Source organism: Hippichthys cyanospilos, chromosome 16 (assembly GCF_059441005.1).
Source record: "Hippichthys cyanospilos isolate Australia breed blue-spotted pipefish chromosome 16, RoL_Hcya_1.0, whole genome shotgun sequence".
Taxonomy (NCBI): Eukaryota; Metazoa; Chordata; class Actinopteri; order Syngnathiformes; family Syngnathidae; genus Hippichthys; species Hippichthys cyanospilos.
In genome coordinates, this window is record NC_142384.1 from 18795484 (window position 1) to 18818881 (window position 23398).

Consider the following 23398-nt stretch of genomic DNA (forward strand, 5'->3'; position numbering starts at 1 on the left):
CGCATCCTTTTACTGATTTGACTTCATCATGTCGATGCCATCCTTGAAAGTCTTCAACTTTTGGGAGAACACGTTTTTTGTTCCCAAGCTCCCTTTTGACCAGTTTTTATCGCCAAACTAGGTGTGTGACAAACACGCATGAAGATGCGTCCCTGGCGTTGAATGCCTTAATTCGTGTCTTCTCAATGATCTAAATTTAAGTGTGAATGCTCTGTCGTCAGCAAGTAGCTCCGCCCCCCGAATATTGGCGTTCGAGCCATCATCCCGCAAGAGGTCGGTCGGGCGACTGTCATTCAAGAATGTTCTCTGTGCTTTTTTTTTTCTCTTCTTCTCAATTAGGGATGTCAAACATAGGGCCCCCAAACCGGGTTTAATCCGGCCCGCGTGAGGACTTGGTCAAGCGTAAAAATGTCAAATTTGAAAAGCTTTCCCATTAATAGTAACGTTGATGTTTTATGATTGATAGTGATTATTTTGGGCAGTATTAATAACGCTGTCGTTTTAAAGTTCTATAAGTATACGGCGTGATTTTATGAGCCCGGCCCACTCGGCAACCCGTAACCAGTTTGTCGCCTCTGTTTTAAAGGCGGCGGCGAAGACGAGCGGCGGCGAAGACGAGCGGCGGCGAAGACGAGCGGCGGCGAAGACAAGCGGCGGCGATGCGGCCAACGTCCCTCCCTCCGAAACGTCGTCAGCTCTTCAAAAGGTAGGCCGTTTCACTTTACTTTCATGACAAAGTGCTCCAGGTTTTCAATGTCATCGATCGCGCACATTGGGGGGGGGTCAATCAAAGGTCAAAATGACGTGCCTGTCGCACTAGCTTTAGCTAGGCTAAAATAGCGGCGGGATCGAATAATCAAATCAAAACAGCTACCGCAAAAGGGTTCAAAGGCTCCCGGTGACTTTGCGTTTAAATCTGTGTCCCCCAACAATTCGCTGCGCTTTGCATCCTACGCTCCAGTTGCCATTTTGCCCATTTCCTTTGCGCTTCTCTTGCCCCATAGCAACCAACTTTTATTTCTTGCTTATGCTACGGTTTAGCTTTTTACAGCACCTCGGTCAGCTTTGGCGCATTTTTGGCGCATTTTTGGCGCATTTTTGGCGCATTTTTGGCGCATTTTTGGCGCATTTTGGCGCATTTTGTCGCTCGATTATCTTGAACGTCTCCCGGACCCTTCCGGCTTAAGTCAGCGTTTCATGTCCTCGCGCGGCAGGTGACGACAAGAAAAGCTACCTACCGTATTCACTCGGCACCTTCTTATTTTCCAAATCTCGAGCAAAAAAACGGCCCGATTTCCTTCTTTTTTTGATGAGAGCCGGAGAGATTTGGCGGTGTGCCTAATGTAGCGGCCGCCAGTCATCGAATGGCGAGTGCGGAAGCCATTCAACTTCAAGGTCACGCCCGCCTTTGACTTGGCGCTGGAGTGCGTCAAGGCGTCGGTTGAAAAGGAAGCCGTCGTGCGTCTTGGCTATCCAAGGACGTCAAAAGTCACGCTCGCTCTTTGGGGCTGTGAAGCCTTTACATCCTGCAGGATGTCGGCACCGAAATTGTAGCGTCTCATTGGTTTCTCTTGGCCGCGCCGCCTCCTCTCGGGCACGGGTGCGGAAGTCCGGTCCCGGGGGCGCCCCGGATCCGAACGCAGCCGATTCAAAGCGTTAGGAACATTTTCAAACTCCCGCGGAGCTTGCCGCTAAGATCATCATACCAATCGGGCGTGTCGGGGAGAGAAAACCGCGAAAGGTGCAGGCTAGCCGCTCTCCGCCGCGACCGGACTCCCGCACCTGTGCTCTGGGCGGCAGAGGCGGAGCTAGATTTTGCTTGGTTTTTCTGGTCATCAGCAAACGGTTCATTGGTCATCAGCGCACCGCCGACAAAGTTCTTCACTTCTCCCGGCCGGCTGTCCCCGCCGGAGGGCCCGACCGCCGCCCGGCTTTTAACGAGCGGCCCGAGGCGGACAACAAACGACCTCGCTCGGAGCCGGACGTTACATAATTTGCGCCCGGCGAGTCGATGGCGGTTTATCTTGGCGCCTTCTTTTCCATTAGGAGTCTTTGTTGTAAAGAAAACAAATTGGATCGAGTGGAGGGCCAGCAATTGAGTACAAGCGCCGGGATGAAATGCGCTGCTTCACTTGGGGTGCCGGAGGGGGCGGGGCTACGCCTGGGCAACGCATGCGCAAAAATCACATTTTTCTCTTGGCTGCAGGGAAAATGAAAGAGGAGACCTTGAAGAAGGTTGCTTTTGTAGAAATCCCAAAATATCTCCGTTGAACATTTTTCTCAATAACTCACCACCTTTGCGACATGAGCCTGCTTTTGAGGGGAAATGTATTTAGACTGTATATACAGCTCGCTTTTACCGTTTGCAGGCTTAGGCCCGCTGTAGAAAGCGTCGCTAGCCGAGAGGGAAAACATCGCGTTCCCGTTTTGACCTTCCCGAAACCGACTGGCCGCCAAACGCGACGGCCGGTGCGGCTCGCCCCGTCCGTCGCAACCGAGCGTCACTCGGTTTCCCCGGCGACGGAGGGCCGCAACACAAAGAGGTCGCCGACCCCCGTCCGCCGCCAAATGCCGAAGAGCGTTAAAGAAAGAAAAAAATCCTCGTTCCGTATACTTTTCAGTTCTTCAAATCCAAGGGAAAGTCTTGCCTTTCGCCTTTCGCCTTTCGCCTTTCGCCTTTCGCCTTTCGCCTTTCTTGAAATCCAAGTGCGTTTTCGCGCCGCGCACCGGAGCTCGATGATTGAGAGGAAAAATGAAAGAGCACGCAGCCGCAACACGCGGGACCTTTCCTGCCCATGGAAATGCGCTGCCGCTCGTTTTCGTTCCATTCCTTCTTCAGTGGGAAAAAAAAAAAAATCACCATTTTTTCGAAAGCCATGGGAAGCTCTACAAACGGCCGCCGCTGAAATAAAGCGCTAAAGTCATCAAATCCTCCGCCATAGTCATCGGGAACTTTGCTAGGCCATTAAGTGCTTAAGTCATTGATTAGAACTTGAATACCTGATGTAATGGATGACTTTAGTGCCATTCCCCAAAGTAATTGATGAGTAATGAAGTCCCTAAAGTAACTGATCGGTACTTCAAGAAATGACTCATAAGTCATGGATTAGCGCTTACGGTCGAAAACAGCGGAGCGGCAAAGCGGATGAGCTCCGTTGCCCACCCACCGCGCGTCTATAACGAAACAAAACAAGAGACGGACGGATCGGGCGACTCCTTTCCTGCGTGTTTCAACGTGCAAGAGTGTAACGCGTATCAGGAGGCCCCGCCCCCTCCCCCCACGGTGCGCGATCGATGCAGGGGCTCCGCGTGACGACTGCCGGGCGTCACTGCGGGCAAGCGCCGTCGGAAACGCTTCTCCGGCTCTCCAGCCGCTCCGCGTGCTCCGCGTGCTCCGCGTGCGCGCAGCGCGTTTTGACAAGCCATTGATGTCGGGGGCGAAGACTCAGAGTCAGATAAAAGCCACGTTTCCGACGCCGGCAAATTATACATGAAATTGAAGATATGAAAATTGCATGCGGCCAATTCAAGGGATGACAGGGGTTGAATATGTAGCACGTTTTTAGAGGCTGACAGGGGTTGAATATGTAGCTCGTTTTTAGTGGCTAATATGTGAACGGAGCTCTTTTTTTTCTGACAGGAGAATAAGAGCCGCGTCGCACTCGGCGGCGTTTTTATACGGACGGACCAAAGCTCGGCTAACCGCCAGTAAAACCACCGTACTTTGTCATTTCTGCATTTTTACCATTCCAAATTGTGTTATAAATCTCACTCGTACAAAACGGTGGCTGATTATAAAACCTTTGGAAACTTTTCGAACAACTGCGAGAAAAACTGTACCGCGGACCGTCGGCGGCCTTATCGTTTGGCCGAAGAGTACCTGCGATGGAAAGTCTGTCTGCCGTCTTTTAGGCAACGCGGCGAAAAGTACGTATGCAAATGGCGTTTATCAAGTACGCCGTCATTTTTCTTCGTTTATTGTTTCCGTCTTCAAAGCGATTTCAAGTCCCCCATTAGTTTGAAATGAAGAAACGCTTTGCTGGCCTCTATCTTTATCTCCATTTGGAGCGCTTTCAAATCCTATATCTTCTTTGACGGCCCATTTTGGCGGGCGGCAAAATTGCTTTTGTTCTCTTTCTTTCTCACTAAAACGCTCGGCGCCCCCCCGGCCGCCGCTCGCCAGGCTGGCTCTTTCGCGCCCGTGTCGCGGAAAAGAAATATTGCCGCGCTCCGCCGGAAGGATCCTCAACGCGCAAAAAACGGCATCTTAACGCGCGTGAACGAGGACGGGCTCCAAAGTTCGCCGGCCGCGACCGAGGCCGTCGGCCTTCCGGATTCAAAGCGGGGATTTGAAAATGAGACGGCGCGAGTCACCAAACCAAGCGGGGCGCTCGAAGGATCGGGAACGCCGAATACATCTCGTTTGAGTGACCGGATGGAGGGACGCGCACGTCGGTTCGGCCCGCTCGCTTCTTTTGTGTCTTTTCGGTTGCCGGCCCCTGAGCTAGTCAGACTCTGAGCGTGAAAATTGTCAACCCGGGTTCAAGGCTTTTTCTTGGGTTTTTCTCTGACGTGAACGACTTTCTGTTCCAAGTGGGCCCCCTGCCTTGGAACCGTAGGCTGTTTGTTTTGTTTTCATTTCCGATTGAACTATTGGCACGCGCGGGCCAAAAGTAATAAAGCAAACCAAAGAGGAGCGGCGAATAGATGGTCATGGTGAGAGGCCAAAGAAGGGATTTAAAAAAAGAATGATAGCCTAAGGGAAAAACATCATCATGAAGCGCAGCGGAACGGGGCTCCAATTAAAACGGGGAGGGAAACAAAACCAAAACAAATGAAAGGGAGGGCGAAAAGGGAGAAGGAAAAGAATCGTTGCCTTTGCCACACCTGCGCCGACGATCCGGGTCGACGTTGGATAATTCATAGGCCGAGCGCTCGGCTCCGCAAACTCTGGCGCGCGTTCCACCTGGACTTCTTCTGCTCGCAGATTGTCTGCATTTTGCTGAGAAGTGGAAGTTGCCCAAGCGCGACTTTGCGACTTTGCGACGCTCGCCTGCGAGCGCTTTCGCTCGTCGGAAGGGACCCGGCGGTTGAAAGAGCCGCCTCTTTGACTCCATTTTAAGACCACAAGCTTTCGGGATTGGCGATGCGTCGCGAGTACCGACCGCGGGTTTTCCCCACTGCAAGACGCGGCATTTTATTTTCTCAAAAGCTGACGTTATCGGGCGCGCACCGACGCAAGCGACCATAAACACGCGGAAGACTCGACTTTTGGTCCGTAAGACCGCACGTGAAATGTTTTGGCAAAAGCCGTCAAATCACGCGGCCCGCGCTCCATCCCCGCACCCCCCTCCCCTCTCGCGCCGCCCGGTCCCCGCGAAAGCCTTTTTGGAGCGCGTGCCGCCGATTCGCCGGGGCGGGAGGGGCGACGGACGGCTCCGTACGAACGGCCCTTAAAAAGACGCCGCCGAAGCGGCGACGGTCCGTCGCGCGGAGGCGGAGTCGACGGCTCGGCCGAGGGGACGGCTCGGCTCGGCTCGGCTCGGCCTTCGTTCCCCGACCCGCTTTGCGTCCCTGGCCGCCGGCGCCCGTCGTCTCCACGCAAACAAGAAGCGGCCCGGCCCCATCCCCTTTATTTCCCGCGGGGGCAGTGGGGAGGTGCGTTTTTCAGCGGCCATAAAAATCAAGCGCCGTCAAGCTTTCCCCCGCGCCTCTGAGCGGGGAGCTTTTATTGCTGCGTACGGCGCAGGAAGTGGAGCGTTATACCCGCCGCAGGAGTCTTTTCAGCTCTAAATTGAGAAAGGCTGATCTTTTCCAAGATGGCGCCGCGCACGGGGGCGGCGGCGCTCAGCTCTCCGAATTGCCGCCTTTGCGGTTTTCTCGCTTTCCTTCGGCGGGACTCTCGAGCGGAGCCGTTGCGGAAGGGGGCCGGGCGAGCGGGCCTTTTCCCCAAATTTGCAAGATGAAAAGACGAAACGGGAAAAGCTAGCCGTGCGGCGAGAGACGTCGGGGAGGGAAAAGCAGGAAACTAGCTGGAGTTCCGCACCCACGCGCCGCTTGCGCAGGAAAGCTCCGCCGGGAGTTTTGCCCATTTACCAGCGTGAACCCCCTTTTCCTTTCGAGGTTCCGCCTTTTGGTAGGCTGGACCGTAAGCGCTCGTGAGTCAAAGTCGAATCCGACCCGACGGACCGTGAGAAACGCGGCCTCGGCCGTATTTCCAGGCCGCTTGATTTGCGAGCCGGCGGACTTAACGCCTCCGCTCCGAGTCGGAGCTCGTGTCGTAGGCCTCCTAAAGCGGCTTGGAGTTGAAGTGTTTTTGGAAGCGACGCCCCGCGTGGCTTTCAGCTTCCCCGCGCGCGGCTTGGCGCACTTGAGATTCAATTTGGCGTGGGAGCCCTGTGGCTTTTCTCTCCCTTGATGTGAAGAGTTTGCGCACCCGATGACAAATCGAGCCAAGGGGTGGGTCACGTGACCCAGACCTCGCCTCTCTCCGCTTCCACTCGGGGGGGGGGGGCGTCTCCTTGTTCGCCATCCTCGAAACGGATCACGTCTTTGCAGAAAAGCAGCCCCGAAGCCCCGAAGCCCCGAAGCCCCGCCCGGGGTTTTTCTTTCCGGGATCCCGCTTAGTTCCTGAACGGCTCGCATAGAAAGACGCCGTGCACACTGGGACCAAAGGTGGCAGTGGACCGCATGCGGTCAGCGCGCGTGAATAAATAAACGCTCGACCGCACAGTATACGCCACGTATGATCCCAATGAATAAGTTATTAAGCGTATACGTGCGGTTGCGAATGAAAAGTACATTAACGAGAACGCCTTCAGCGGCGGACTGACAACTCCGCATGAATAAATAATGGAGAAAGGCTATCCGACGCACATTTCTTCAAATAAGCAGGCGCTTGCGAGGCCTTGCGAGGCCTTGCGAGGCCTTGCGAGGCCTTGCTCATCATGACGACATCAGGAATAGGCATCAAATGAAAAACCTCCGGCCAGCCAACCTCCGCGTGGCGGCGGAACGCGCTCGGGAAAAATCAGTTAAATAAACAGGGACGCGAGCACCTTGTCGGGCTTCGATTTTGAAGTTGTCGGTAGCGCGGCCGGACTTGTTCGCGCCAGGCGAAACGAGACAAAAACCGCATTGTTCCGAAATCCAGCTGGCGTTACGCTCACGCCGCCCGAGGCTCCGCCGTAGCCAATGGCGGCGCCGGCGCGCTCCGTATAGGCTGGCCCGCGGGAGGCTCCGGAAAACCAAAAAGTATTACCGTCAGTATTTGATTGCAGGTGATAGCAAAACCGCTTCCATAGCCGCACGCCCGATTAGTTCAGGTCCTCTTCGACCCTCCAAACATTCGCACGCACGACATAGAAAAAATCCATTGCGCCCGTCAGAAGCCGGGTGAAATCGCCTCCCCCCTTTGCCTCCCTCCTCAGCCGCTCGCCCAAATTGAACGACGCGGAAACGAGCGAAGATGGCGTCTGGCCTTGTGGGGTTCAGGCAACCTAGAGCGTTTCGCGAACGACGGGCGAGGAGGAAGACGAGGGGCTTTGACGGACAAAGACCCGCGCCTCGGCGCATCTTCTAACTGCCGCGTTATCCCGATTCGGGGCGCATCATCATCATACTGTCAACATCCTTCTTCCGAAGGGAGCCCGGGGGACGGACTCTTCCCGGGGGATGTGGAAGCGTCGGGTGACAAACAGCAAAACCTTGAGGCGCGCGCTCCCCGACGCCTCGTTTCCACGCCGGATCGTCGCCTCTCCTTTGGAAAAATTGCGAATGTAAGGGATGCGTTCCTCTCACGCGCGGAACCTCACTCAAGCGGGTTATCGTAACCATGGCAACCGGCGCGTACCTAACCTTTTTTTTCCCCCTCGCGGCACTCGAACTCGCATATCCAGCGCGGGCGATGCGAGCGGCACTCGTATGCGTGGCGGCGGCGGCAATAATAGCTTATCGACCTTGCGCGGCGTTTGCCGGGAGGCTTGAGACGCGCGGGAAATGAACTGAAATTTCAAGTTAAAAGGCCTCGGCGGCTTTGACGCAACAGATCCTTTGGAATTCCGGCCCGCCTCGCAATCGGGTTACCTTAACTCATTCGACGACTTTTGTCGTTTAGCGGGCTTCATCGAGCCCATTTTTAACAAATCCGCGCGATTCCGCGAGGTAACGGAAAAAAAAGGAGCTCTACATATATCAATGAAAATATACGGCTGAGGGTGCTCAAGTCATGTCCGATGTACGTCCGGAGCCCCAAATCAGCGCAGGGTCTGCAGGCTTGTGGGCAACGGGCGGAGGAGAAGCTAGAGCGGCGGAGCTTGCGTTGGATGGCTTTGGATACGTTATATAGATGGCGTGTGAACCTTTTTAGCGGGTGCGGGACTCTTCAAGGCCGGGCGCAGTCCGGTCATCTTCTCCAGATGGCTGATTTCGTTTCAGCGTTTTGCCTTTTTATCGTTGGCGTTGCAGTGCGCCGCGTCCCGGGCGGCGGCCCCGGTCTCGTTCACGCGCAAAAGCCTTTGCGGCGCGCCGCTTTTGCCGGCGTGGAAAATGCCTCCAACCCGAGAGGGAAAATCAGATTGTTTTTTTAAGAAGGAGTTACTGAAAGATTCATCAAATCCTGGTTGGACGGGCGTTTCCATGGCAACACAAGAGTCTCCGGCCGCGAGAAGCCGAGGCCTCGTCGCCCGCCTCGAGGACTCTTTGATTTCGGCGTACCCGGCCGGGGACCGCCGTCCGTTCCCTAGAGAGAGAAGGACTGAAAAGTTGCCCCCTTTGGCTAATTAGACGCCAATTAGGCGGCGCCGACGCTCGCTCGCCTGCCGAGCGAGAGTCCTCGCGGCGCAATTTGCTCCAATTTCAAGGCGTCTTAGCCCGCCGTCTTTCACGCAGGAAGACGAATACGGAGCGCGCGCGTCCGTGGGAAAACAAAAGCCAAAAAAGTCAAGGCTCTTTGGAGAGACTTTGCAAAGCGGAAAAGGCCAAATGATGAAACGCGGGAAGGAAAGCCTCCGACCCGCGAGAAAAGAAAGCCGCGTCTTAAGAGACTACGGCGCAAGTCCCGCTTTCCGTTCGGCTTTACGGGCCCTTCCCAGCAGCCGGGGGGGATCGGGGGGGGCCGAAGGACCCTGCTTCCGTTTCCGGATCGCTACGTGCGCAAGGCGGGATTTGCCGGCAAAGTGCGCAATAGTCGCACGCCTGACCCTTGCGCCCTATTCCGGGGTCCTTTTCGTCCACGCCGTTCCACGGGGTAAGGGAAAAAAAACTAGGGGGTGGCTCAAAACAACCCAGAGTCGAAAGCCAGCCTTTTCATTCGGGTCCACGCTTCGGTCCGCTTCGCCTCTCGGCAAAGTCCCGCGCGCGCCGGCATGAGAGGGACATCGGACCGGGACTTGCGCCCGCTCCATAAACGGTCGGGCCCTCTATCTCTTTATTTGAATATTGGCTCCATTTCTTTTTCAACCCAAACCAGCCTGATTCTTACATTTTTGCCTTGCAAAAAAAAGGCGTTTTATGGAGGGTGGAGGCAGTTCCAATTCCAAAATGGCCGCTCCTTCAGACGACAACAAAAGGGTGGATTTTACGACTGTTTTTTATCTGTGGAGTATAAACACCCCAAATCCGAGTCGGGCCGCATTGAACGTATTTTTTACGGGCAAGGCTTTTGGATTGACTTCCCCTTATGAGAAACTTCAAACGGGTGGATCGGGATCCTGATTTGAGGTCTTTGAGTGCCATGGGCGAGAATTTTTCTCATGTAAAACATTTAGGTTGTGACCGGTGCCAAGAATTCAAGAAGTGGTCGCCCGTCTATGGAACCAGCGCATGCATATAAAGGCAACAAAAGCATCCACTCGGTAAAAATGCAAATGCGTTTAAGGATAACAAATCCTTTTCCGTATATTCGAGTCAAAAAACAGCTTTTGCACCGCAAAGGACCTTGGCGAAACGTTCGTCACTACACGCACGCACTCGCGCGTGCACGCGCCATTAGACAACCGTCCTGACTGACTGCAGAGATTAAGGGATTTACAAAATAAATAAACAAATAAAGAAGAGCGACCGTCAGTTGATGTGGGCGGGGCAACACGTGATTGAGAATTTTCGCTCTTGTTTCACGCTCGCCCGTCAGTCACGCGCGTTTTTTCTCACCCCTCCCTTTTCAACGTTGATAATAAAGATCTTGGATATGACGTCAATCTGCCATTCATAGTGGCGAGAGGAACAAAACTGAAGGACAAGCTTTTGCTTCGGCAGCTCAAGGATGAGGACGAGAGAAATACACGTCTCCTTTCTTACTTTTTTTTCCCATCTTTTCATTCAAATAAATGTTGGGGTCACGCACATCACTATTCAACAGATGGGGCCACTCGATGTCGGGATTATATAAAGACGGAGGCGGGCGGAGGTGGAGCAGGGTTTAGCTTACACTGACACCTCCTGGTCGCTTGTCGGAATCGCAGAATCCCGCGCGTTTTCCCCATCCTAAAGATTAGGATCGTTTTCGAGCTCGTGCGGATCTTGCTAATAAGCTCATCGTTTGAATCGATTGTGCCCGGCAAAACATGCAAGCTTTGCGCGAGCGGAGTTCCGTGTCCCGAGTTCCGGAGTTCCTCAATCATGTCAAGCGCATGTGAATCATTCCTACGGTTGCCGATTTGGATCGCTGCTTTTTCCTTCTCGCGTTTCCGTTCGGTTCCGTCGTCACGCCCAAAGTTTTGCCAAGTCCCAAGGTCATCTGGTGGAGGTCAACCGAGGGCGATCAATTCATGAAACCATGCGTGAACTGTGTGCGTGCGCGCGCGCGTCCTTCATTAAAGATGGAGCAAGCGAGTGGTTATGACTCGTATTTGGTGTCGCTGTTTTGAGCGCTAGAGGGCGCCGATGGCCTCCTTTCATAAACCGGCATGCAAGCCGCAAGGATTTCCATTCTTTTGATCATGTCTGACCAATAGATAAGAGTAAGGCTGAATTGCATTTTTTTTGCAACAAGTATTGGAAACATTTTTTGGCGCTTCCAATTGTTTTTGAATCAGTTAAAGATTCGCCATTGAATTTCTACGAGCCGACGTTTGATGCGTTGGCAAAAGCGTTTACCGGTAAATGTCACGTTGCAACAAAGACGCATAAATACAAGGAAGCGACGAGAAGTTTTTCAATCTGCTGGCACGAGTCCGCCTTCGTTGCCGCCGTCAACGCTGTCCTTGCCGGCGACGAGAATTATCGCCGCGTAAAATACTTGTCGTCTCCCGCTGTCTGCGTTTTTTTTTTTCTTTTGTGAATTGAGCGATGGCACTTGTGGCCGGCGAAAGACGCCATCGCCGTCGGCGTGTTCCCGACAACGCTCGGCGCCGCAGGGGTCGGCGGGCGGGCGGACGGCAATAGAAGTCGTTACTCGTGACTTCCGAACGGCTTGCCGGTGGCGTCGCTGGCACAAAGTGGAACATTCCGCCGGCGTTCACGTCAGCATTCACATGTAGCTCGGTGGCGCTCCCTCTCGGCGCAGGTAAACTCGGCAGATTCATATTGGGCGGGGCTTGCCGTCTGTCGTGCCGGCCTCCGGGCCGCTTGGCCACGCCCCGCGTTCTTTCACCGCCTTGAATTCTTCTTGGTGGGTTTTTGTCTTCTTCTGTCACGTTTTATTCATTCTCTTTGCACTTCGCTGCTCTCCTTGAAAAGAAGTAGGGCAACCCCATTTCGATTGGGGCATGTTCCTTCCACGTACGGATGCGCGTATGCACGCGTGCATGCGTATGTATGTACGTATGTATGTATGATTCGTTTTGAATGAAGCCGACCTCGGTCTTTCTGGCGCCGAGAGTCGCGATGGCAATTGTACGTTTGCGTAATTTGGGTTGCCGCGACAACAGAGTGCTCCCCGCCCGCCCGCCCGCAAGTGGGGTACAGTTGACGCCTTGCCGCGTGCGTGACTGCGCCCTCATCCCGTACTTCAATCATGAGCATCGCTTCTGTAGTCTTGCACAAAAGTAGCAAATTCCAAGCGGCGCCGTGTTCGCCTTCCGCCTAATGAGCTCTCCGCCTGGAGAAACTTTTTTTTTTGACACTTGCTTTCATAAGGCTTAAGTTTGCGAGGTGAAATGAGAGGTCGCCCAAAGTTTGCGTATTCGATTTACATTCTTGAGATCTCTTTGATGCTTTCACATTATCATAAGAAACTTTCAGGAAGTCAGAGCAGCTCGCTCCAAACATGTCTGCCGATGATGGGAAAAAGTTCAGCATAGGTTTCCGCCCTCGCGTCGTGCACGAGCACAAAAGCGGGCCGCCCGAATGACTTTCTGACAAAGATTTCCGTTTGGGCGTTTCTAGCAAAACTCACGAAAATAAAAAGCTCTCCACTTTGATTTTGCGCGAGCCAAACGGTACGTATTGTCATTCGGGCGTATGACGATAAGGAATGAGTAAATAAAGCGGCCTGCCTCAATTCACTACTTGCCATTCACAGCCGATGTATTTGCACTTGCTTTCTTAGTCCTGGTTTCACGAAGCGAAATTCAACCGGACGTTTTGTGTCATTTTGCTATTTAAATATGTTTTGCATCAAGGAATGGCTTGCTGATAAGAGCGTTCTGGGATGGGTTTCCACTGCAAAGCGTCACCCTTTCAGCTAGCGATGGATGTGCAGCAAATTTGCGGCCTTTCTCTCCTTGCCTCCTGGCCAGGAAATACCTGATCGAGGTAGACCGGGGGAGGGCGCCGGCGAGTCGCGCTTTCCATCTCCGTGGCCCGGGCGGGGCGTGCTCTCTTTTCCGCCTCCCGCCCGTTGGAACCAGCCAACCCCTGGCAAAAGTCCTCCGTTTCACCATTGACGTCAAATCGTTCAAGGCGGCCGCCTCTCGGATGCGACAAAGGGGGCTGTCAGAATGAGGAGAACCAGCGTGTTGCCGTCGCGCCTCAGCGCCGCTCGGCTTCCGCTCCGACCGTCAAGCGTCGGCGCCCGCGGCGCGCTGGAATCGCGCGCTTAATAGCCGCCGACGCTTTACGGTACGACTGCAAAGAGGATCGTGCGTATAAACCTCAAACGTTAAAAAAAGAATGCGCAAGCCGTTGTCGCATTCCGCTCTTTGTATGAAATCCTTTGCATTTCCAAAGATATTCCGATACCGTATCGCTCTCATCTTTTGGGGCGCGTTCGGAAAAAAGGAGTGGAAACGCCGTCGTTGAAATCCCCGCCTATGCGCGACAATGAACCGAAGGCATCGTTTGCGTTCAAGCGTGGAAGCGCGCGCCGCTCACCTCGCCTTCATTTACTTCATAGAAAGATAAGGAGCGCAAAGGAAGAAAAAACCCTAGAACTAACCCTCGGGGCTCAGCGCTTTTATGAAGCGCGGGCGCCTCAACACTTGCGTTTGTCGACAGAAATAAGCGCCGTTTGTAAAAAACAAAGGACCTTAAAATACGATGATCGTATCATTTTGATTTCTAAGGTTTAGTCAATACCGCTATACGCCAGCGAAGCACTATGCCCATTTGTCACGGTCCGAGTCGACCTGGCCTCTCAGTTGCCCCGTCCCCGTTTGACTTCACTTCTATATCCCTGACTTCGTACTGCGTTTACGTACTTGACGGCTGCCCGACGGACGCTCCTTTTGCCGCGCGATTCTCCATGGCACATGGAAGAGCATAGCGCGCGCGACGCCGCAGCGCCTCTCCTTTCCACTTTGCCGCTCGCTTTCAGGACCAAAAACGCGTTTCTTGCTCTCGACTTAGAAACGGCGGAAATATCGATCGGCGTTGGGTTTGGGAAAGCTCGAGATCCGAAGTTTCCGGGTGGGCTGATCGGCCAAAGTGGCTGATGACGGATTCCCTGCAAGTCCGCGGTACTTTGATGTGCATCCATCCGCACTTTGTGCTCAATGCGCCAAAAGCAAGAGGAGGCTCGATGTTATTTTTTTATTTTTTTTGTGGGAATAGAACTAATTTGATGTCTTTTCTTCTCGGGAGATATTTTGTGTGTGTGTGTGTGTGTGTGTGTGTGTGTGCGGGCTTTGCCAACTTTTCTTATAGACAACAAAACGCCATAAAAGTCACTCCTCTGGGATCCATTGTGGCGTCTCCTAAACAGCGGGGATGTTTGCAAAGAAACGAGCGAGGCGCTTGAAAATGTCCAAATGAAAAAGCGCAGCGCGGCGTGGGCCGCCGGCCGCGTTGTCGCCAGCATGCGCCGCCGCCATCCGAGCATTCGCACGGATGCGACTTCTTCAGCGGCGATGGACGGTTCCGATAAGCTCTTTCTCGTGTGACTTTTCCCTGCCCGACCTCCGACTTTGTCCTTGCGCTTGTTTCCGTGCCATTTTTTTTCCGTGCCGGACGCTCCTGAATGGACCGTATCGTAAGACTCACTCGCACGCGTTCGAATGAATTGAAAATGCGATGAATAGCAAAGTTGACCCTTCTTTCTTTTTGCATTTAGGGCATCCGATAACTCATTCCTTCCTGCCCTTCATTGAGAAGTTTTTTTTTTTTTTGATAATTCATGGATGGCTTCGAGCCTGTTTGGAGCTGGTCTCGGGTAAGCGCACCCTTTCAGCTTGTTCGGGCTTGGAAGAAAAGCCTTTTTGTACGTGCCAAAGTCCTCCCGAAGTATATTTGATGAACGCGACAAAAGGAGATTTGAATTTGGCCAAGGGGGCCGTTCTAAACTCGGGGCCGCGTGTTTATGGAGGCGGCAACTCGGAAGGGGATAAAGACTTGCGAGGCACCGGCGCGGATCGCTAATGGCTCCCCGCCGCTCGGCTTCCTTCCGCCGCCGGAGGGCGGGCGGAGTTTTCCGGCTCCGCCCCGGCGTACTTTGAAGCCGCCGTCGTTTCCCTCGAACTTCCGCGGCCCCGGTGCCGCTCTAAATACGCGGCCGGGCCTGTCTTGCGCCGGTGCCCTCAAGCGGGGGGACGGACGTGGACTCCATCGGGCGGCTAAGCCTTGCCCGGCTAAGCCTTGCCCGGCTAAGCCTTGCCCGGCTTTGGCGGCGGGCCCGAGCAAAAGCGCCCACGCAAGTCCCAGGCGCGTCATTTTTGACGGGGACGCATACTTTCAATTCATTCTCTTCTCTACAATTTCTCCGGTGTGTTTCAGCGACACGTCAAATACTACAGAATCGGGTGACGATGAGCCAGAGAGTAAAAAGCAAAAACCGAACGCGGCGGAGGATCGAGAAGAGGAACAGAGCAGACGTGTTGAAGCTAAACAAGCGAATACCCACAATAAAAAGCGGATTTTTCTGACCTACGGCCGGGGCGAGCGCAAATCCATTGAAAGCGGCCCACGGATTAGCATCAAGCGGCAAACTCCCCTGGGCGGGCGGGCGGCCGGGCGGGCGGGCTCCCTGCGGAGAAAGGGAGGAAAGGGACGCGGAAAGCCATCGGATTCGTTGCAGGCTAACTTTGTAATTATTTACTCCATTAGCCATTAGTGGGCCACACAAAGTGCAGCCAATCGCGAAATTAGAAACTTTATCCGGATGCTCCCGAGCTTTCAACGCCTGTGCGAAGAATGCTGGCGCGACAAGGAATTGCTGCGCCTGTATATATTAGGACGCAGGGGGCACACTGAAATTGCGCATTTCGGAGGGGGCACGCTTTCTACAAAGCTACGTAGCGTAGAACGCCGCTTCTCTTCTCAAAGCGGGCTCGGCGGCCTGACCGCGGGGGCAAAGGTTAGAGCTTGATTATTCGGTCGCTAGCGGCTCCCCCGAAGCCTCTCTTTTTATCGGATTCCGAGGCACCTGCTTACGTGAGCCCCCCCACCTTGCGGAAAAAGGACGGGAGCCAACTCGGTGCGCTCAAACGTTCGGTGGCGGAGGAGCGAGCATTTTGCTACGCTCCAATTTTGAAGCCATTTGTATGGGGACATTGTAAAACAAAGCGCGGTTTGATCGAATCCAGAAAGTGCTTTGAAATCAACCAAACGATATCTTGCAAGATTTTTGCTCGCGTTTGCTTCCAAAAAAGTCCATATCGTCTCTGCGGAGGCGCGGCGAGCTTGGGTAAATGCGGGCCGCGGTGGATAAGGTCCTCCTCCGGAGACATACCGGCCCATTTGATTGCCGGCCGCCATCCATACAGGCAGCGAATGGTCCACCGGGCGCAAAAAAAAAAATCCATTCTGCCAATAATGTTGATTGCGACAATTTTCATTCCAGCCGTGATTCCGCGGGGTCGTATTGTGCTCACGCGAAGATCGGAGCCAATCGAAGCGGCTCGCTCCGATCTCTCTTCGGCCGTATTTGTTTCGATCTTACAAAACTAGTCGGGGACGCTCCGCGTCTTGAAGAACTGCGATTTTTTTCGCTCTCGACGCCCAGTTGCACAATGTTCCAATTGATATGCTCTTGGTTTGAGGTCATTTACCCGGAAGCGTCTTCACGCGGACGCATTTGCGAGGCGCGAGAAGAGAGGCGCCCGTGAAGGAATGCCGCAGCTCCAGCAAGATGTGGAGCCCGCGTCGGCTGCTGCGTTTGCGTGTTTGGAACGCATTCGTCATGGAATGCGCGCACGTTCCCGACCGAGGTTATTAGGGCGACTCGCGGCCGCTTTCCTCCTCCTCGACTTTGGCTCGCCAAATCCCGGCAAACCCACGGGCCCCGGGGCAATCCGTCGGCCGTTTGCAAACGCGAAGGGGGCAGACGTTGAGCGCCGCTCGCCCGCCCGCCCGCCCGCCCGCCCGTTCGCTCGTTGGCAGAATCGGGGCTCCGTTTGGGCCGCGCCTTCTTCCCCGCACTGACGCAAGTATCTCCAAGCTCTTTCCGTCACGCCCCGGGGAAACAATCGTAGGCAAGTGCATATCAGCGGGCGGAGTGAAGGTCGGTGGGAGGAAAGGGAAATTTCATCTGGAGGCGCCCCCGGCGGGAGGCGTGACGGCATCCAAACGTCAGCGCCGTTCAGCGTCAGCCCGCGGGCCCGGGCTTCCCGTCGGCGCCAGTCAACGTCGCCGTGGCAATTTTGGCTCCTTGTTCCTCCCCCGTTTCCATCTCCTCCACTTTCATCAGCCGCCCCGTCGCTCACGTATCCGCTCGATCGTTCACGAGTAGGTTTGCCCTCTTTTCGGCCGGCCGGAAGAGGACGTGAGCCTTCGCTGGATGGGTCAAAGGACCCATCCCGTGAGATTTTGAAGGGGCCATGTCATATGTGCGTAGAAACCACATATTTAATTTAATTTAATTTCTCATTAAAAATGCGGCACCCGTCTTTGAAACCAGGAAATGAAACGTCTCGTTTGCCCTTATCTCGACGCTCAATGCTACGCGCGTTCTTCCGTCGGTTCTTCGATTCCGGCTCATGAAGAATGTGACGTCGCCGCGGCCGGCGCCGGTTTGTGACATTGCGGCTCGTGTCGGGCTCGCCCCCGACTCGCGCCTCTCCCTCGCCCCTCATTTGATAACCAACGGCCGACTCGTGACTCGGGAGGCGCGGCTCATTCGCCAGCGGCCGGGGCGCCCACCTTCGGGGCTTTCGTTCACATCCCGCGTTGGGCATCCTCGCTCCGGCAGCGAGTCCGCCGCTTGAGATTCCGCCGGCTCGTGCATGAAATATGAATGCAGTGCAGTCTTGCTAAGACATGAAATATGCATAGGACGAATACCGTGTCCAAATAACGTGGTGGAGTGAGTGACAACCTTGTTTGTTGCACGTACACACACACACACACACACACACACACATATATATATATATATATATATATATATATATATATATATATATGTATATATTTCTTTCTTTAAATATGTTCAAAAAATACAGTTTTGTATGCATAATAAATAATCAAATACAAGGAAAGACCAATGTGCAGGGAAAAGAAAATGCCCCAATCAAAACCTGTGGTTGTACAACTTTGTGAACTGCAAAGACTTGGAACGGAATAAAGTGGTGCTGCCACTGATGCCGCGGTGACGCCGGGTGTCAGCCGCGTAATGATAGACGTTAAAAAAAAAGACTCACGAAGTAGTCGTCGCGATGTCTTGTCACATTAGTTGGAAATATGCGCTAACAGACAAGCTGTAAATAAAGTAGGTTTAAAAGGAAACATAAGCCGATTGTTGATGACACGGACCAATGGCGAACGCGGCCACGCCCGTCGGGAATGGCTTCGGGGCCATTCTAGCTTCTGTGAGCAGCAGCGCGACAAAGCTTCATCTTCGCGTCGCATATGAAAGTAAGTAAGTCAGCCTCCTACTTGTCGAAAAAAGATCGCAAAGAACAAGCGTATCCGTTTGGCGCGGCAAAACCGAGGGTTAGGGTTGGGGTCGGGGTCGAAGGCGCGCCACGTAAATAAGCGGAGCCAAATAAGGGCCACAAGAAAAGCGTGACAATCACATCCGAATCCGGACTCCTGCGAACAATACGCATGGGTTTAATTTCCGGGTGTCCAAGCGGTCCGCGCACAAGAAGATCTTTGAGGAGAGGCCCCGTCTCAGCGGGGAAGAATATCACGCGAGCCACGGGTGCTGCCGCATCTGCTCCAGCGTGGCTCGCTTCTCCGGGTCCAGATTCAAGCACTTCCACAAGAAATCTTCGCATTCTGACGAGGGAGCCACAAGGGAGCCGAGGCGTACGGCGCGCCCGCCCGCCGTCGGCGCCGCGGTCTTACCTTCAGATAGAACCCGATTCAATCTCAGCATCTGCGAAAGGAACATGACGGTGTCGAAGCGCTCGGTTCCGGCCATCAGCTCGAAAAGGAGGGCGCCCAGATGCCAGACGGTGGTGGGGCCGGCGCTGTAGGTTCGCCTGAGGACGTACTCCGGAGGGGCGTAGCACAAGGTGCCTGCCGGGAGCAGATGAGAGGAAAAGCGCAAAGGCCCCGGCGGGGGGCCGCCCCTACCCACCGTTATAATCCCGGTACGGCTCGTTGCTCGCCAAGCAGCTGCAGCCGAAATCGATGATTCGCACGCGAGGGACGCCGGAGGTGGCCTCCAGAAGGATATTTTCTTGCTTCAGATCTCGATGGAACACGTCCACGGCGTGCATGTTGATGGCCGCCGCAACCAGCTGCTTCATGATGTTCTGGCGAGAGCGGACGTGAGGCGGAGAGCCCACGTGAGGTCGTGGCTGCGGGACCTGAGATGGCCAACGCTTTACCGTGCTTTGCACTCCCGCTCGTTTAGCTCGCGGCGACTACTCGGAGGCGATCATTCGCCCGTTTTGTTTTACGCTGGCCGCGCTAAGCGGAAGAGCGACTGATCCGACGCCGGCAGATCGTTGAATCGTACGGTTTCGCCCCGGACGAGAAATGTCCACGGGTAAACCGCGACGACCTCGATTTGTTTTGTTACTTCGTTACGGACATCGGAAACGAGAGATTGTTGATTTCCTGAGCCATCCGTTAGCTTGAGAGGTGCCGCGCGTCACCATCTGACCACAAGTTTGATTTTCTCTCGTTTTACGGCGAGTTCAAGAGGGTCGCGTTCGAAGACGGCTACTCAGATGAAGCAGGCCGCAAAGAGAGGAAAGTCCGGGTATTTTCTTTCTACCTGGTGACGCTCGGTGCGCGTGCGTTTCGAGTACCTTTGCCTCACGCTCCGGCAGGGCACCGATCCGACATCGGGTCACGTAGGTGAACAGGTCCACGGACGGGACCGGCCTCTCCATGACCAGGACGATCTGGTGCTCCAGGTCGTATTTGTTCAATAGGGACACCACGGCGGACTTGCCGTCCGAGTTCTTCTTGATTGACGCTTGTAGCATGAGAAGCGCCTCGACGGGGATGTCCTTCTTCGATCCGTTGATGTTCTGTCGGAAGAGCGCCGGGTGAAAATTGCGCTTCGTTCGTGTTTGTTCTCAACCCGCCGCCCAAACGGAATCTTTGAATTTGATCGCCGTTTTGCCGTATAGTCCCTTCGGCCGGTGGTCGCTAGCCGGTTGAGAGAAGCGGTGTCCTTGACGCGAAAGGTTTGCCTAATATGAGCGCTTGCAATCTTTGACTTAATTCTGCAACTCCCAAAACTCAAAGCCGCCACCAATCGGGCCAAATGTCCCAAAAATCAGATCGTCCTTCCGGCAAGATTAGACCGGGGACAATTAAGATCCCTCGGGGTACGGTTCCGGATCGGATTCGTCCTGTCCCGGCTTATTAGTCCATTTCTGCGGTGTCTGGTCAAGCACTTACCAAGGGGACGCTTTTCACCTCTTTGGGGATGTATTTGATCGCCACCTACGGAGTCATCCATATTCGGTGATGGGGTTTTTCTGAGGGAGACGCGCCGAAGACTTACCGGAAAGCAATCGCTTTTCCTGTAGCCGGCGTAAACCGATCCGAAGCCTCCCTCGCCGAGCTTATTAACCTGCTGGTATTTCTCTGCGAACAGGGCTACGCACACAAGCACGGAGGGGTTTTCGAGAGCCCGTTCAAGTTGCTCCTCAGTCATTCTTTGGGCTTTTCTCCTTTTGGACAAAAGATGACATGATTTGAAAACCGCGAGCCATGACTTTACCTCGATTGGTTGCGGCCCGCCGGGAGGTTGGCACGCCTTTGAAGCCGGCGCTCCTCTTTATCCGCGTCACCTGCTCAGCGCTGGCCTCTTTCTCGGCCTCCCCGAAAAAGACCGCCGACAGCTCGGTGGCGATTTGAGCCCGCCTCTCGGAGCCGCTCGCTTTCCTCGAGTTCTCGCCGGTCGTCTTGACCGGCGGGGGTTTCACCGGCCCCTCGCTTCTTTTACCCCTCCGTCTCTTTGCGAGGGCGCGTGTTGTTTGGCCCGAGCTGCTTTTGGTTTTTTTCACGGGCGCCTCCTCTTTCGACAACTTTGCGGACTGGGCTTTCTTCGCGAGCATCTCCGCTTTTGTGCTAGACCTTCTTTCGGTGGCTTTAGGTGACGTGGTCTCGACCGGTCCGTCGCTTGGTTTCCTTGGCTGTTTTCCACGGGCTCCGAGTCGTGTCATCGACCTTCGCCCCAAACTTGTCAGTGGCGGCGCCTTCTTGGAGCTTTCGCCGTGTTTATCCTTCTGCCTCCACCCAACAGCCTCTGGTTTTATGCTAGCTTTTTTCCTGTTCCCCTTATAAGGCGCCAATTTTAAGGCCTTTCCCCTCGGTTTCTTTGAGGGAGTCTTCCTCCCGATCCCTTTAGGCGGCGAGGCCTTTACTGTGCCCTGGCTTGGTTTTCCCCTCTGCTTCCTTATGAATTTCTCTCTTTCTTTGGTCGACTTTCCTCTCCTCCTTTTCACCGTCTTCAAGCGCTCTTCAGACGCTTTCTTTTTACTGGACTTCGCTTCGAGGTGAAACCTCCCCCTCATTTCTTTTGCCTTCCCGCAGCCGTCAGACGTGTTCGTGAGAGTGGCCGATCTTGTGTTGGACTTTCTGGTGGCGACCTTGGGCGCCAGAGCCCTCCCAGGCCCGGCAGCTGGTTCGCGCCTCTGCTTACTCGGGAGGCTCTCTGATTTTGTGTGCAGATTTTGCCCGGTCTTTCTTGCGGCGACGGCGTCGACGGACATGTAAAGGCTGTGCCGGCTCCGCTTTTTTGGGAGGGCCTGGGATTTTGTGTCGGCCTTCCGTGCCGGTTGGCCGTCGGGGATAGAACGGACGGCCGCCTCTACGGCTTGGCTGGATTTTGAAATTGCGTCGCCGTGTCTCTTTGTGGGTCGGGATCCATCGCCGCCGGCTTTCCTTTTTCGTGTCCAAACAACACAGTCCGCCACCAAAGAATTGATTTCTATGTTTTCTGGAATGGACAGAGAAGTAGGCATCGAGTGTGAGGTAGAAACACCAGGATGTTGAAAAGTATCATGTTTAGCGCCAGGATGCCCAGCATTGGGATTTTCTACCTACGAAGACCGCCGGAGAATCGATCGGCAGGAAGGACTTTAGCTCTAAATCACCCGCGACCGGCTGAAGGTAAAGTTGTTTTGCAACTTCAGCGTTTGCGGGCGATTGCGGATGCGTGCCAAAATCCTTCCAGTGTTTGAAGGAATGACATGTATGGCACGTGCAATCTTTGAAATGCAATTTAATGTTAGAGGAGTCCAAAAAAAAGCACAATTAAAGCCTTTAGCTGTCAAAGAATTTTGGATTCCCGTTCATCCTCGGCGGTCACGTTTTCGATTTGGCATCGGCGGACTCGGAGCGTCGCGGTTGCAAGCAACGCACCTGAGCGTCTGTCGGAGGACGGGGCCCGCAAAAGTCGCAGTCCGTCATCATCCATGTCGTTTCATGGCCTCCACGGGACGACTTTCCAGCGGCAGCGATCTCATTCGTTTCCAAAACTTAGCGGGAGAGGAGAAGCGCGCGCACCGATTATTGGCGGGTTCCATTGTTTGGCGTCGACAAAATAACATCAATGTCACAGCTGGTACAGGGTGATGTCATCAAAGGCGAATCAAGTAGTGTGGTAATTGCCCTGGCTAAAAACCACTGATGACAACATAAAGAATGATGAACTTTTGACAAGTTGCGGAATTGACGACAGCTCTTCCTTAATTATTGGAAGAGATGGTTAGCGTCGGTAGCTCTGATTTTGGAAAAGGGTGGTGCTCCCTGCCCTATAGTGTCCGGCGTCGCCTGTTAGCATCGTGCTAGCAGAAGTCAAAGGTAAATGATCCTTGTTTTACTTTTACCTTGGTAGTTTAGTTTGATTGCGTGTGGGTTTTTTTTCTGCGCAAATGTCCCATTTGTTGGTCGAATGTGTAACGTGTGCGATTCCTTGCGGTTGTTGACACTCGGTGAGGCATGAGGCAGACTCGGCGCTTGTCCAAAACAAACAAGCCCTCAGCCACATCCAAATAGCCGCTTGGGAAACACGTTCCCTTGCGTTTGTTGTCCTGAGTCACCCCGTGCCAGAAAAAACAAACAAAAAAAGTACGTTGACGAAAGAGGACGGCGGCGACACCGGGGCGGGATGACTTTGCGCGGCCCCGTCCGCCCCGTGCCCGCCGGCCACGGCGCAACGCCGAGAGAAGCGGCCTTGACCGCGACCTTGCCTGAAAGCCCCTGACCGCTCAGAGGAATCCCATTTTCTCGACTTGAGCCCAGCCGGATGTTTATTCTCCGCGCTTTTCATCCTCGTCTTGTGACGGAGGCTTCGGAAGTGTTGAATAGGAAATTTCAAAGTAACGGCAAAGTCGGGGGCGGGCTTGCGCTCGCGTTTTTGTCTCCCCGTTCCGCCATTGCGCGGGTCGGGCCGGCCCGCTCCCGCTGCGAGCGCGTCCTCTTGTATTTGCGCCTTACGTGGCGAGGCCGGCCGCTGACCCGCGCGTCAACAAGTGCCGGCGCCCGCTGCCGCTGTGCCAAAGTCTAGCGGGATAAAGTGCAATGGCATTTTTGTTGGTTGTTTCCCCTCCGGCGAAGCAAAATTCCTCTGACTGGATTGGCCGAGAGGTGTGCGCAGCTCCCACTTGGTCAGTGCCATCAAGGTCCGCAAACGGAAAGTTAGCACGGTAGCAGACGCCTTCCAGGCACGGAC

The 23398-nt window shown here is 54.3% G+C and overlaps 2 protein-coding genes across 3 annotated transcripts in view; one reads left to right on the forward strand and one right to left on the reverse strand.

Moving 5' to 3' along the window:
- The window catches only part of LOC148411221 (extracellular serine/threonine protein kinase FAM20C-like), a 54554-nt gene that overhangs the window by 23287 nt on the left and 7869 nt on the right, over positions 1-23398 (forward strand). The window contains exon 2 of the mRNA XM_088438049.1: positions 587-706. Coding sequence (XP_088294175.1) covers positions 660-706 — 47 coding nt within the window. The 5' untranslated portion in view covers positions 587-659. The remainder of the gene's footprint in view (positions 1-586; positions 707-23398) is intronic.
- LOC148411224 (uncharacterized) lies at positions 18339-23239 on the reverse strand. 2 transcript variants are annotated; one of them, XM_088437292.1, is made up of 8 exons: positions 22087-23237; positions 20441-21661; positions 20222-20316; positions 20116-20160; positions 19515-19739; positions 18836-19013; positions 18601-18774; positions 18339-18531 (listed from the first exon to the last, which is right to left on the reverse strand). In XM_088437292.1, the coding sequence occupies exons 1-8, from the start codon at positions 22139-22141 to the stop codon at positions 18440-18442; spliced, it is 2085 nt and encodes a 694-aa protein (XP_088293418.1). In that variant the 5' UTR covers positions 22142-23237; the 3' UTR covers positions 18339-18439. The 2 variants fall into 2 exon arrangements, with proteins under 2 accessions (XP_088293418.1, XP_088293417.1); XM_088437291.1 differs by having other exon boundaries at positions 18339-18774; positions 22087-23239.